The sequence below is a fragment of the Scardinius erythrophthalmus genome (genome assembly GCF_964197995.2).
Source record: "Scardinius erythrophthalmus genome assembly, chromosome: 2".
In the NCBI taxonomy this organism is placed as follows: Eukaryota; Metazoa; Chordata; class Actinopteri; order Cypriniformes; family Leuciscidae; genus Scardinius; species Scardinius erythrophthalmus.
The window spans coordinates 61,250,621-61,265,143 of record NC_138222.1 but is presented as its reverse complement, the minus strand read 5'-3'; the positions used below and the strand labels follow the sequence as shown (position 1 = coordinate 61,265,143).

Below are 14,523 nucleotides of genomic sequence, written 5' to 3'. Positions count from 1 at the left end.
CGAGATATTTTATTTAACAGAAGTTGACTACATAAAACGGCTCGATTGGACTACACCCCTCTACTTCCTTCATTAGTGACATCACCAGAACCGTGTTTAGACTAAGCTCCGCCCACAGGAATGCTCCCTCAACTCTACTGGCTGCTTGCACACTTCTTATAACTTAGGCTACTGTGTTTACTCAGCTCTTACGGTGATTTTCTGAAGTAAAACTGACGCTTCATCTTTTGTGTGATGTACAATAAACTTTATTAAACTCATCAGTACATGTTTGATCATCATTCGGACCTGGTCCGAAACAGCAGACTTGTAGGCTGTTAATAAATAATGGATACATACAAGCAGATGACAAATACATTATAATAACCGTAATTAAACTACTAAACCATACCTGTTTCATCTCTATACAGCACTCTGACTCTGTAGGCATTATTGTCTGACTCGAAATGAACGCCGTTACTGAGAGTTTCTGATATTATCATCATTCCGTGAGATGAATTTGTCCTGACAGACTGAGCGCAAGTTCATGAAGCTCCGCCCCCTGGGTCGTCCAGCAGCAGCTCATTTGCATTTAAAGGGCACACACTGAAACAGCTCGTTTTTCTGAGCCCCAAAAAATGTCAATTTAAACATGCTGTAAAAAATGATCTGTTGGGTATTTTGAGCTCAAACTTCACATACACACTCTGGGGACATCAGAGACTTATTTTACATCTTGTGAAAAGGGGCATAGAACGGGACCTTTAAAGCATTTACTTTACTGTTATATATTAAAGTGTCATCTCACTGAGAGAAATAACATGTTATCTTAATGTTTTGGGAAGAGTCTCCTGTTGATAGTTTCTTCAAGGTTGGATTTGGTCGGGCTCTGTGTGTGTGTGTTAGTTTTCTTGGTAACAGGTTAAGGAACAAGTGGCATTATTGGAGATTGACTGACTTGTTTTCTTCGACATGTTGGCGCCTACACACAGTCTTGTGACCTCGGAGGATCACTGTTTAGTCAGGGTCCTGGCGGCAGCCGTACACACACTATGGAGATGAGCTACTGCCAATCAGCCCATGTGTGGAAATATACTATGTTTATCTAGTTCTTAGCCAATCAGAATCATTCAACCTGAAGTAATGACGCAACTTAGACCTCAGTGGAGGGTATAACTGCTGTGATCTTTGTAAATGAAAAACAGAGCGGCCTATGAACTCCTTGTGCATCTTGAAGCCGACTTCTGCCTGATGAAACCACAAACTATCTTCAGTAAAAATGTTCTTCAATTGACTGCACTTCTGACTCCGGGTCTTCATTCAACATATCTGGTTCTGGGTCTCTAACTAAATTCCCCAACAGGATCTTTCCTTCACTAAAGCCGTTAAGTACACAGTCGTTGTATTTTTTGCTTGAAATATGTTTTTTAATGATATGATCATGGCTTATAACGCTTGAACAAAGACTTTTTTGAAAGACTTCCGGAACCAACGCCGCTGAAAAAGTAAGTAACGCACTCCAGCCCACTGAACCTTAGGACCGTAAGCGCGAGTTCGTGCGTGTCACAGTGTATAGGCTACGTGTCAGTGTCACAGTATTCTCAGAACTGACACGTCAGTTTTAGGGCATTGTGACAATGGGAAGTGGTCAAGTGTAACCAGAAATGGACACACTACCTTTATCTCAGCAGATCTGCAGATGAGTCAGTACTTCAGAAATAAGCCTCCTAAAAATGACATTCCACTGAAACATTTGCACACTCGATCAAACTTCCCAGTGACACCATTTCAGAAGTATTTCAATGCTTAATTTACATCGTTCTTCTCTTAGGCTCATGGTCGCTTTACGGAAAGAGCGAAATAAATGCACAACTTATAGCCTACGTAAGAGCTGGCTATAGTAAAACACGAGTTAGAGCAGAAGACACGACTAGTGAACATACATTTCTGTTGTCAGACAATGGAAGACTATTAACTTTCAAGCTGCTGATCTGGGTAACACTTTAGTTTAGGCTCCAGTTCTCACAATTAACTAGTTTATTAGGATATTGGCTGTTTTTTAGTACTTATAAAGCACATATTAATGTCTTATTCTGCATGACCATATTCTAAATCCCTTAATCCATACCTAAACTTAACAACTATCTTACTAAACAGTAATAAGCCGTTATGATGAGTTTATTGAGGTTGTAGTTAATAGTGAGAATTGGACCCTAAACTAAAGTGTGACCCATCCCTGGCTTATAATCGAGACGGGAAACAAGACCTTGCTCTCGTGGGCGTTACTGGCGAGTCTCAGAAACAAGATATGGTTTGTTTCAGAAAAGTAACTAAATCTATTGAAGTTGAGCATTGGAGTGATGTGTCAAAGGTGAGATCGCTTCTGGCTGAGGAAGTAAGAGACAGGAGACAAGCTGTGAAAGAGAAGTAAAGGTGCTGATGGAAAGAGAAATTAAGGGACCCATTATGTCTGACATCAATATAAAAAGGGGAAGTGAGTGACTCTTTGCTGACCGATAGCAAAGGCTAGACATTTAAACCTAAAGGTTCTCTATAGTGCATTAGCGCCCGTCCACTTTTTCAGCGGCGTTGGTTACATAACTATTTTTTCCATTTATTTCTCCCATAGGGATTTCAAGAAAAGTCTTTGTTAAAGCATTTTAAGCCACGAGTCAAGCCAGTCAGCAACGGGGTGAATCATAACACTACAGAATTGGATTTGAAGGAAAACAGTATTTGAAAATCAGACTTGATGGCTTTAGCGAGGGAACTACAATCCCATGAAGCATTGCAAACAGCATAATCAAATTAAAAATGGAGAATTATAAAACTACTTGATTATATATTAAAATTTATATTTGTATATGCATATTTTGCAATAAAATATATAAGTATTTTGAGAGGCCGACTCGATTGTGTAATTTGCATTGCTTCACAGGAGTGGGAGGAGCTAAAGATGTATTTTGGTGTATTTTACGTGGTATGAGTCTGATGGTGTAATTTGCTTCACAGCATCATAAGTAATGTAGAGTTTTTTATTTTATTTTATTTTTTTACCACAAATTCCACTGTTAACAAGGCGAGACACTACTGGCAAAAACAGTTTTTTATGCATCTGTCAAATTTTTTGATTTTTGGGATCATGTTTTTTTCAGACTAATAGAAAACATCCAAAGAACACTTTTAACTGTATCTTTTAGAACACTATCTATTTGCATCTGTATATTTTAATTACAGTGTACATCTTTAAAGGCCGTTTTCTCAAAAGGAGTTTCTCCTACATTGAGCCAGAAATCTCCACTTCAGCAACACTTACATACACCAAACTTTACAGTTTTATTCTTATCTATATTATGAAGGGTTTTACAAAGGGATTTGTTCATTTATAGTTTTCCTGATTTTATACAACATTTTATTCCTAATTTTTAATATTTTTGGCTGTTGACAGTTTTTATTTATTTATTTATTTGTTTGTTTGTGGAGTGATAAATAGAGATATAAAAAATCCTCTCAGTAAAAAACCTTTGGCTCTAATATATCAAATAAATGAAACAATTTAATTTGTTCACTTCATCCAATGTTCAGATTTTTGTTCTAGAAATGTATGCAAATTAGTGCATATTTAATAAGACAATGCCTCATTTTCATATTTAAACATAACATTTCTGAAAACCTGTAATAGAGAAAATGTTTGCTATCGTTAATGTACTCAATCAACTGGTGAAGTATGGTGATATTTATAAGTTATCTTGTTTACCCTGTTCACCAGGGGTGTCTCGCCTTAAACATGTTTATTTAAAAAATAAGCGGAAGTAATGCGGGCTGACGCTTCGACAGAATCGCTATCGAATGACAACCTCATAGCTCACAGTAGGGCTGTCTTTTTTAATGTTCAAAAAAATAAAAGGTTACGTATGAAGTTTTCACTGGAAAAGTATTTGAGGAACCAAAACGCCTTCTTCCTTTTATTTATTTTAAGAGTGTATTTTAAGCAATTAAGTGACCGATATGTAGTGTCTGAGAGCAGCTGATCCATACTCATACATAGACACTTGAACTAGAATAACATGCTGACATGAATCTTCCCCCCAAACCGAGGACACACACACGATCCATCTGAGCAGCAAACTGGATCAATACAATAATTCACCCGTGTTCAAATACCATAAAGACACATTTATTCTTGATAAAGTGCTGATTCACTACAATTGTAGAAATGACAACTGTCAAGTGTGACGCTGTTATTTTTAAGAAAACAACAATTTATAATCTAAAGCACTGTTGAGTCAAGTGGAAACGTCATTCACACATCTATCTCGAACTGTTCTTGGTGTTTGTAAATCTCAATATTATTGATTTAATGCATGTCAATATGAAACTAACCAATTTGGAGTATTTATCATATTCAGAAAAGGCAGAAAGTCTTTTGTTATGGTGGTTTCGCAACTGTTTATTATATAAAAGATGAGTGTATGAAAGATATACATTACCATTCAAAAGTTTGGGATCAACAATATTTTTTTAAAGAAATTGTATTGTTCAGTAAACTGATAAAAAATACATTAACATTTTTGCAAAAGCGTTCTATTTCAAACAAATGCTGTTCTTTTAAACTTACTGCTCATCAAAGAATCCTGAAAAATAAAATGTATCACGGTTTACACAAAAATAGGAAGGAGCGCAACTGTTTTTAACATTGATAATTATCAGAAATGTTTCTTGAGCATCAAATCAGCAAACTAGAATGATTTCTGAAGGATCATGTGACACTAGCTGTATGTTTCCATTCAAAGTTGCAAATTTAACTTATGCGCAAAATAGGAATATAGCGTAAAACATCTGCGGATAAAGCAGCGTTTTCCTCCCATCTGTTCAAGAGAACAAAATCGTCACTTCCTGGGAAACCGGCGCAAAATATCAGTAATTAAAAATGTAATTTCCTGCAATCGGGCTCTTTTTTCCCTCCATCATGTTCTTTTAAGTTTGGATGCTGGTGTTTGATGCTTTTGGAGGGAATTAAACCAAATCATTCTGACGACAGACTTTGACTAAACCAACATTTGAGATGCTGCGATGCGATTGGATAACTGGACTAACCAGCGGACCAATCACATCCACTGTTGAGGCAAAGTCACTTGAGTGTTCGCATCGTGTTTCCATCGTAGTGCATGAAAAAGGTGGATGGAAACATTTACTGAAGACTGGAGGAATAAATTACTAAAAATAGTTTACAATAGAAAACAGTTATTTTAACTCTTTCCTAGCCACTGACGGACTTTCCGTGTTTTCACTGTTATACGGTAGGGGGCGCTATTACACATCTTCTGAGAGACTGAATCTCCTGATCAAAACACATGCGAAAAAGCAGCAGAAACAAGTGATATCATATGTAATCATATGCATATGTAAAATAACGCAATCATCAACATTAAACAGCATATATATCAAAACTGCCTAATGTTATTGAATGAAATGTGGACCCAGGACGAGCTTTAGGACTGTGAAGCATGAGGGGTTGTTGATGGACTCCATCTACTTCATCTGTGTTTTGATCATCATCGTCCTGAATCTGATCTGGACGTAAAAACATGATTTTCAAAATGTTGCTTTTTTTATGAAACATACATTCAAGTGTTGATAAAAAAAAAGAATGTGTAAAGCAAGAATAAAACATTATTATTTTTTATTTTTTTAAAGCAGAGGCTTTTGTTCTTTCTTTTGATATATTGCATGTTAAGATTTTTTGTGAAAATGATCAAAAAATGCTGGCGGTGACTGGCAACTTTTTTCAAAAACTCTGGCGGGGAAAGAGTTAAATTGTAATATTTCACAATATTACAGTTTTTACGGTATTTTTGTCAAAATAAATGCATCAAATAAATCCAGCCTTCTTTCTAAAACATAAATAATAATAATAATAATAATAATCATACTGAGCCCAAACTTTTGAATGATAGTGTGCATAATGTAATATTGTGGTGCATTGTGAATCATGCTTTTTACAAAGACAATTCTCTTTCATACAAAAAGTGTTTCAACATGAAATATTTAACACAGTACATTTAATGCAAACCGCTCAGGGTCGACTGGTGCAGAGCTGGGAAAACAACATATGAACCGTCTGTCACTCACAGGACTTCCTGGTAAGGCGAGGAAGCGTTGGGTCCGACCGCAGGGTGACGCTGGAAGTTGATTTTGTCATACAGGGTTTGAGGCTGCAGAGGGAGTACGAGGACGACGTTACAACACATTACACAGAAATGCTCTGCAACGGTGCGGTCAACCAACGTCTCTAAACATGCAGCTAAGATGTTCATGATTATTACCATATTCGTTTTGCCCACTCTATGCTACTTCAAAGAACAACATGAACTATTGTAAATGCATATTATAAACCCATTTTATAAGCAAAAAGGATGACCAATATATTAGATGCATGCAAGTACTCACCATGTTTTTTGTGACTTTCAGGTCGTCCACCGTTTCATAAATGGACATCCCTTTTGTAACACTTTCAGTTCGTTTCTGTAATATAGATTGAATCTGGTTAGCTGCTAAAAGTACATCCCTGTTTCTATGCCACAAATTAGGTTTGTATGCATATAAAATAGAAATGACATGTAGTGATTTAAATGCATCTTGCACATCCACAGGAAGCTGAAAAGGCAGATTTCTAAAAAAAGGCTGAAATGAGCCGCTCACCTTTGCAATGCCTTCGGTGTTCACGTCTTCATAGACTGTAATACCAGCTTCACTTTCATTTTGTCCTAAAAGTGTGTGAAATCAGCCGTGAGATCATGAATAAAACGCTTTTCATTAAACGGATAGTTCCGCTCCTTGATTCTGATTGGTTGAGCCGCATTCAAAGTCATTGTAAATTACTCTTACAAACATACAACATAAATGTTTTTATGGAGTAACCGTTTTGTAAGAGCAACAAGTCCTGTGAAGCTAAGAGATGTTATAGAAACCCTTTCAGAAAGAAAATTCTTGTTTCATATATTTATGATAAATATATTAAATAGTTTAAATATATTGAAAAATACATGCAATAATATGTTGCGTTAATATATTAAAATATAGTGAATAATACAAAATAAATTACCGCTTTTCATATATTGAAAAATGTGTGACAATATTTTTAAATTATGTTACAGTAGTGTGTATTCGTTACTTGCACTCAATTGAGTTATGTTTCTGCAACGCCAAGTACTTGAGCGGCGTTTACGAGGAAAGTTGTGTTGGTGGTATTACTTCTTATGCAAAATTCACTTTTACATGGTGTTTGAACATAATTGTGTCGGCAGTGTGTGAACACAACCACCCTAAAGGTAAAAATCTACCCCCTCCTTTTTTAATCCACATAAATCATAAGCAGTGTCTCAGAACAAGCCGTTTGCAGATTGTAGCATTTGTGATGTCACATTACGTAGGCCCCGCCCACAAATGCTTATGGACTCCTCCCACAACTGCTGATGGACTCCACCCTATTAGTGTAGGCCCCTCCCACAACTGCTGATGTACCCCGCCCTATTAGCGTAGGCCCCCCCACCCCTGTTGATGGACTCCGACCTATTAGCGTAGGCCCGGCCCACAACTGCAGATGGACTCCGCCCTATTAGTGTAGGCCCCGCCCTCAGTGAGCTGAACACAGCCCGCCATGTTTATCTCCTCGACAGAGCATTTAACAGCAGCGTTCAAGTAAGAAATGTATTCTTATTAAAGCTGCTAAAGTTATTTTAGTCAACAGAGTGAGTGATTTTCTGTTTTTCTTTTGTTGTTTGATTCATATTAACAGCATATCCAGCAGTAGGTACTTTATATTACACTGCGTTCACTTTAATACTTAGATCTAATGTACACGTTATTTCTTTACTTGCTGTTTACATTCAGACATAACCGACTGTGTTTAAGTGACCTTGTGTGTATTTCAATCAATCAATTAAAGCTTTAAGGACACACACGGTCCAAAAACACAAACAATAAAACAGAATAATACAAAAAGAAAATTAATAAGACACGAAAAGAGAACTTCGGGTGTGTGCGCTCAGAAAACCATACATCAGAGGTTTACACTGATATGGCTTTAACAAACTAATGCACATAATAAACTTTCATGATGACAAAGAACTGCAATCTCATGTGAGCGTAACCGCGATAAAGAGATGATAATTAAACGATGTTTTTAATTTTTGGCAGAGTATCCAAGGCATGAGCTGTAAAGGCTCCTCCCTCTTCTGGAAATGGGGGCGGAGCAGCAGCTCATTTGCATTTAAAGAGACATGCAGGAAAACAGCATGTTTTTCCTTCCAGTCATACAACATGGTATAATAAATTATCTGTTATTTTGAGGTGAATCTTCACAAACACATTCTGGTGACACATAAGACTTATAAAAAGGGGCATAATAAGTCCCCTTTATGTTGAAAACCTGTAAAGTCTAATTGGTCAAACACAAATTAGTGGAGTTTAAAATACTCAATATTCTTATGCAAATAGTTGCCTCAGTTATATTTTTAGATAAACCAAGGCATTTTTTGGTTTAAGCGGCAGCGGGGGGGTGCGGAATAGAACCTAATAGCGGGACGGGAAAAAAACAACTAATTTGTTTGACCAATTAGAGTTAACCACTTTTCAACAAGCACCCTCAAAGGGATAGTTCAGCCAAAAATGAAAATCACCCCATGATTTACTCACCCTCAAGCCATCCTAGGTGTACATGACATTCTTCTTTCAGACGAACACAATCAGAGTTATATTAAAAATGTCCTGGCTCTTCCAAGCTTTATAATGGCAGTGAGTGGCTGTATATTTTTTTCTGTAAAGTGCATCCATCCATGATATAAGTGCTCTACACGGCTTCTGTGTTTTTATAAAGGCCTTCTGCAGTGAAGCGATGTGTTTGTGTCAGAAAAATATCCATATTTATAACTTCATAAAGTAAAATAACTAGCTTCCGGCAGACGGCCGTACACATCGATTTACGGCAAGAGTCACCCTTGAAGCGACGCATGACATATTGACGAACGCGGAAGTGCAGAGGATAGAGCAAAACAAAACACCAGTCATGAATTTAGAAGTCTTAAACAACAATTCTTTAAGAGAAATGTTGCTTGAGTTTGACATCTACGTCATACATTATCAAGTGTTACTCTATTTTTTTCGAAGTCCATCAAAGCGCATCCATCCGTGATTAAAGTGCTCCACAGACTCTGACGGGTTAATAAAGGCCTTCTGAAGTGAAGCGATGCGTTCATGTAAGAAAAATATCCATATTTAAAACTTGATCAACTAAAATAACTAGCTTCCGCCAGCCGGTCGTACACAAGTCGACTTACGCCACAAGAGTAACACTTGACGATGTATGACGTAGATGTATGCTTTGAGTCTCTCGTGGTTCAAACAAACAGGGCTGTGCAACAGTGTTTATCATTACTTTGTGCATCAAGTTGAAGTGTGACTCTTTTGGCCAAAATCGATGCGTACGGCCGTCTGGCGGAAAACTAGTTATGTTAGTCGATAAAGTTTTAAATATGGATATTTCTCTTACATGAACGCATCACTTCACTTCAGAAGGCCTTTATTAACCCCCCAGAGCAGTGTGGAGCACTTTAATCATTGATTGATGCACTTCAAAACAGAAACAGACATTCACTGCCATTATAAAGATTGGATTAGCAAAGACATTTTTTTCAAAATAACTCCAACTGTGTTCGTCTGAAAGAAGAATGTCATATACGCCTAGGATGGATTCAGGGTGAGTAAATCATGGGGTGATTTTCATTTTTTGTTGAACTATAACTTTAAGTAATACACAACTTTCCCCGTAAACGCAGCTCAAATACCTTGTGTAGCAGAAACATAACTCAATTATGTGAAAAGATATTAGTGTAACAATGCATAGTCACATATTTTTCAACATATTTAAACCATTCAATAAACTGATCATAAATATATGGAAATATATTTTCTTTCCGTATGGGGTAAAACCCATCTAGTAAACCACGGTTTCTTTGGGCTTATTGCTTTAATAACTTCTGCTGTGTGTGTTCATGTTCACACATGTTCAACACACCTGTACGATTCCTCCATTTGCAGAACACGGCGAGGCTTGCACCGAATATGACAAGAGCGACGGTACCGACGCCTCCTGCGATCAGCAAATACTTCAGATCAAATCCTGCATCACAAGAAACAAATGACTGTTAAATCAATGCCACCGATATTAAAACATGGCAGTTATTACAAAACATGTACGATAAAACCTGAGCTCATTATTTGAAGGCGAGAGAAGACCAGGCCTGGGACATTTTACAGTGTGTGTTTGTTACATTTATAGAATGCTGTTATGTTTTGTTTTATCATTAAACTTTATGTTACATTTACATTTATTCATTTAGCTGACGCTTTTATCCAAAGCGACTTACAATTGCTATATATGTCAGAGGTCGCACGCCTCTGGAGCAACTAGGGGTTAAGTGTCTTGCCCAGGGACACATTGGTGTCTCACAGTGGATTCGAACCCGGGTCTCTCACACCAAAGGCATGTGTCTTATCCACTGCGCCATCACCACCACCATGTTAGACATTTGTATTTGTTCCTGCCTCTTCCTTTCCTGAACTGTAACTTTGTTACAATTGTAAATAAACCTGTAAACAAAAGCTTCAAATACTGTGACAGCATTTACCCTGAACTAACTAACGTTCTGTCAAGATTCTCTCAAAGTTGTGAACAAACGTTCTTCCTTCCAGTAACGTTAATAAAATGTTTGTTCGAAGTTATCTGGTTTTTAAATAATGTTTTCAAAACATTAGCACAAAAATGTATACTTTTTTTTATGTTTTAGTTGGACGTACATCGAACATTTTTTAAACGCTAACATTAATGCAACTCGTTTCAGAATGTTCACATTTAAAAATAACATTCCCAAAATGTTCGCAGAATGATAAAAAGGTTTCCTTCGTTCCAACATTCGTATAACCAAGAAAAAAATATTTTAGAACATTACTTTTTTTTTTTTTTTTTGCTAACTTAGTGGGAACATTAGAAAATAGGCCTATTTGTTGTTAGCTGGGTTTGCTTTAATCACTTCTATAGTTCCTTTTGGTTTCCAAAAATTATGTTTCTTCAAAGCAGTATAGCATGTTTAATCATTTAATCCATATAGAAGTTAAGCAATTCAGTATTTTAATGCAAAACTGTACCTGATGACACAACTGAATCCTCAGATTTCCCTGTGCACAATACAGTCTTGTGCTTTTGCTTGGTGCTGACGGTGTTGTTGGCGGTGCAGGTGAGTGTAGCGCTCTCTGCTGGACGGAGGTTGATGTTCTGGTTCTGTCCAGTCTTGACCGGATCTCCACTCCAGCTGTAGGAGGGATTCGGATCACCGGACGCCAGACACCAAAGATGAAACACACACATGTTTTTTGACTCGAGCCAGGAATTATTGAGCTCAATCTGTACATCTCTGATGAGATCTGGAGGAGAATAATATACTAAAGTCAATTATATTTACATTTGAAAAATAAATGTTATTTTTTGGTATCTATGGTTTCATGAAGAATATGTCAATTGTACAAGTTTATATTATATATATAGTGGAAAATAGTGCTTTACTCTAGAACTGTTCACTGGAAGATTCTTCTCTGACATCACTATGAAAATTCCCTCTTTGAATCATTATTTTTAAAGGTGTTCGGTTTCCTTCATAAAGGAACTATTAAACTTCAGCTAAATTACTATAAACTTATTTAACTCCAGTTCTTGAATGTTTATGTGTGTTTACATTAACAGCATTGACAGGATGAATATCAAGTTAAACTCACCATGAACATGCAGCTCAATGAGTTTTGTTGGAAGTTGAACTGATTTTCCTTTTTTTTCTGCAACAATGGAGAAGATTCCAGAATCCTGGAGTTTCAGGTCTTCTATTGTTATACTAATATTGTCCTTATACATCTTTAACCTTTCATGAAATAATGGAGGATTCAACCATTTGATCTGATCTTTGTCATACTCAGCGAATTCAGCTCCATTATATGTCCACTGCACTGCAAGACCTTCTTTTGTATAATTAGCAATTAAATCCAGTGAGTCTCCGACAGCTTTGTGCTGGACCTGAACATCTGGATCAGCTCGTGACACTACAACACACAACAAACAACTCTGGTTACAAATCATCACAAAATCATGTCATACGTTTCACATTCAACATAAGATAATTAGTTTGGCAACAACATCATCAGAACCAATGAGAAAAAGGGAACAGAGATGGCAAATATTAAATAAACCATCAAAAGAAGCTCACGGCATTTGAGGTGAGGGTTTATCATCACAGACCATCTCACACTTCTCTTATCTTCTTAAGAACTTCAGCACAGCAAAGTCAGGCTGAAGAATACCTTTAGTCCCACCGGATATCTGAATTTCAGACTCTAGCGCATGGCCTGTAATGGTTTGTAATGTATATTTGCACAATAACTCATGATCTGCATTTTCGGCTCATCGTTTCGGGTGTCCATTCTCGCTCAATAAAGGAAGTGTTTCACACCCCCTCCTCCACCCACCATCACCTCAACAGTGCCTCGAGTTTTATAAATGTAGCACATTTGAGAAAAAAAATAAAATAAATTCCAATGGCAAGTGACCTTAAAACCCAGCAATAACAAATATTTTTCATCAATGCTGGCTGCAACATAATAACGGTCGGTAACATTCGGACACTTTCTGTAAAGATAAGATTGAGGTTTCCTGAGTTGCACGTTTCTTTTTTCTCACCGATGAAACACAGATAAGACTTAAACACAACATGCATGACCATTTGTGCCTAAATAACGGTAAAATACATTTCAACTTAAATAAAATCCTTTTAAAAATGCATTGCGTTAAACATTCAGTAGGCTAACATAATAAATACACCGTTAATTCAAGTTACTATGTCAAACAGATTTACACACATATACAAACATAAACATATATGCGACTAATATGTACACATATGTGTCTGTATAAATGTAACTAAAAGCAGTTTTTCAGATGCATATTAACTCCCTATACACCAAACACAAATAAGGAAGTGTCTTACAGCCTGTTGAGACATTAACAGAGATGTTTCTGAAGATACTCACCCTGGAGAAGGAAAAGCAGGAGAACTGCTAAAATGGAGCAGCGTGACTCTTGAAAGATGTTCATGTCCGGACGTTTAGACGACAGACTGAGGCATCAGAGAAACAGCGAAGAGAAATGAAGAGAGAAAACGACTTCCTCACACCGACCGCTTCGAGTGTTTCAGTGTGTGTAGCCTACATTTACTCGATGTCCTTCTGACTCAAACAAGTGTCAAACGCAAATGCCAACACACAAAAAAACCTCTGAGAGACGCCTCCTGAAAGATGCGCTTGAGCTTCAGGGGCTTTGCGGTCTCTATATCTGTTTGCACCTCCTACTCGCTCACCAGAGTTTAGTGCATGAACAACAGTTTCACCCAGCAGCACCGCTGCTGTATATGGAGGTGACCTGAAGCGTAACATGCGATAATGTGCAAAAGTGCTGGCACCTCAACAGGGAGCGAAAGTGAAGTGAAATTCCAGTCGGAATAAGGAAGTTATATATAAAAAAAGACTCACTTTGTCAAAGGTGCTTTTCGTTGCTGTATCTGTTTGTGTAAAAGAGCTTAATTTGCGTCTGTGAAAGAATAATGAGTTTGCACTTTGCATTTGCGATGGGTCCACATAAAGCTGGTGAACCACAAACTAACCTCAACCACACCAATGCCATAGACAAGCGACTTGTGCCATTTACCCAGCGTCTTACTCGTCTTTTCCAAAAGAAAAGGCATGCAAAATGTACATTCTTCGAGTGATTGTAGCCTACAGAGAATTTACAAAGAGTACAGAGTTAAATGCATACGGTCAAAGACACATCCTTTGTGGTTTACACTGCCATATTTCAGGCTGTGCGGGACATTGCAGAGCAGCTGAACTGAGGAAGTGAAACTCACATCGACAGAGGTTTTAGTTCTAATGGAAAGTATTGCTCAGACGGTCAGCAGAAGAGTCAGGAAAACTCATTTACTGGAAACAGGTTTCAGCACAAAAACATGCAACGCCATTGCATCTCACTCTATAACTGTGTATCCATGTTTTTCTTCGGAAAAAGATGAAGAGAACTCAAGAGCGTGCACCTGATGTGGCCAATGCGCCATCTTGTGATGTGACAATGTGCAAGATTTAACAACTTACTGGTGGGTGGGACTTTTGTGGACAACAGCACACAATGTGGTAAAGCAAATGAAATGGCAGACAAAATAGCAAAATATCAGTGCTAAAAGTAATCACATTGATTTTACAGTTAACATCAGAAACATCAGAAATAAAGATCATTATTAAAAAGAGATTGAAGAAAAGATGGCAAAGGTGATGGGAAGAAACAAGAAAAGGGCAATGGTTTCGCAGGATTCAAACTGATGCTGTGCATCAGTTACAGGCTTTGTATTGTAACTATGTTTGACTATATGGTCCCTGTTAAATAAATAAATAAAT

General features: G+C 37.3%; 1 protein-coding gene across 2 annotated transcripts; it reads right to left on the bottom strand.

Moving 5' to 3' along the window:
• Positions 1-4,137: 4,137 nt before the first annotated feature.
• LOC308687136 (SLAM family member 5-like) lies at positions 4,138-14,196 on the bottom strand. Of its 2 annotated transcripts, XM_081359400.1 has the most exons (9): positions 13,983-14,194; positions 13,111-13,851; positions 11,809-12,126; positions 11,185-11,460; positions 10,055-10,159; positions 6,682-6,746; positions 6,430-6,504; positions 6,112-6,194; positions 4,138-5,553 (listed from the first exon to the last, which is right to left on the bottom strand). In XM_081359400.1, exons 2-9 carry the CDS (start codon positions 13,172-13,174, stop codon positions 5,535-5,537), a joined length of 1,005 nt encoding a protein of 334 aa, XP_081215526.1. In that variant the 5' UTR covers positions 13,175-13,851; positions 13,983-14,194; the 3' UTR covers positions 4,138-5,534. The 2 variants fall into 2 exon arrangements, 1 of the variants encoding a protein (XP_081215526.1); XR_014029702.1 differs by having other exon boundaries at positions 4,411-5,553; positions 6,040-6,194; positions 13,111-14,196.
• Positions 14,197-14,523: the final 327 nt, after the last annotated feature.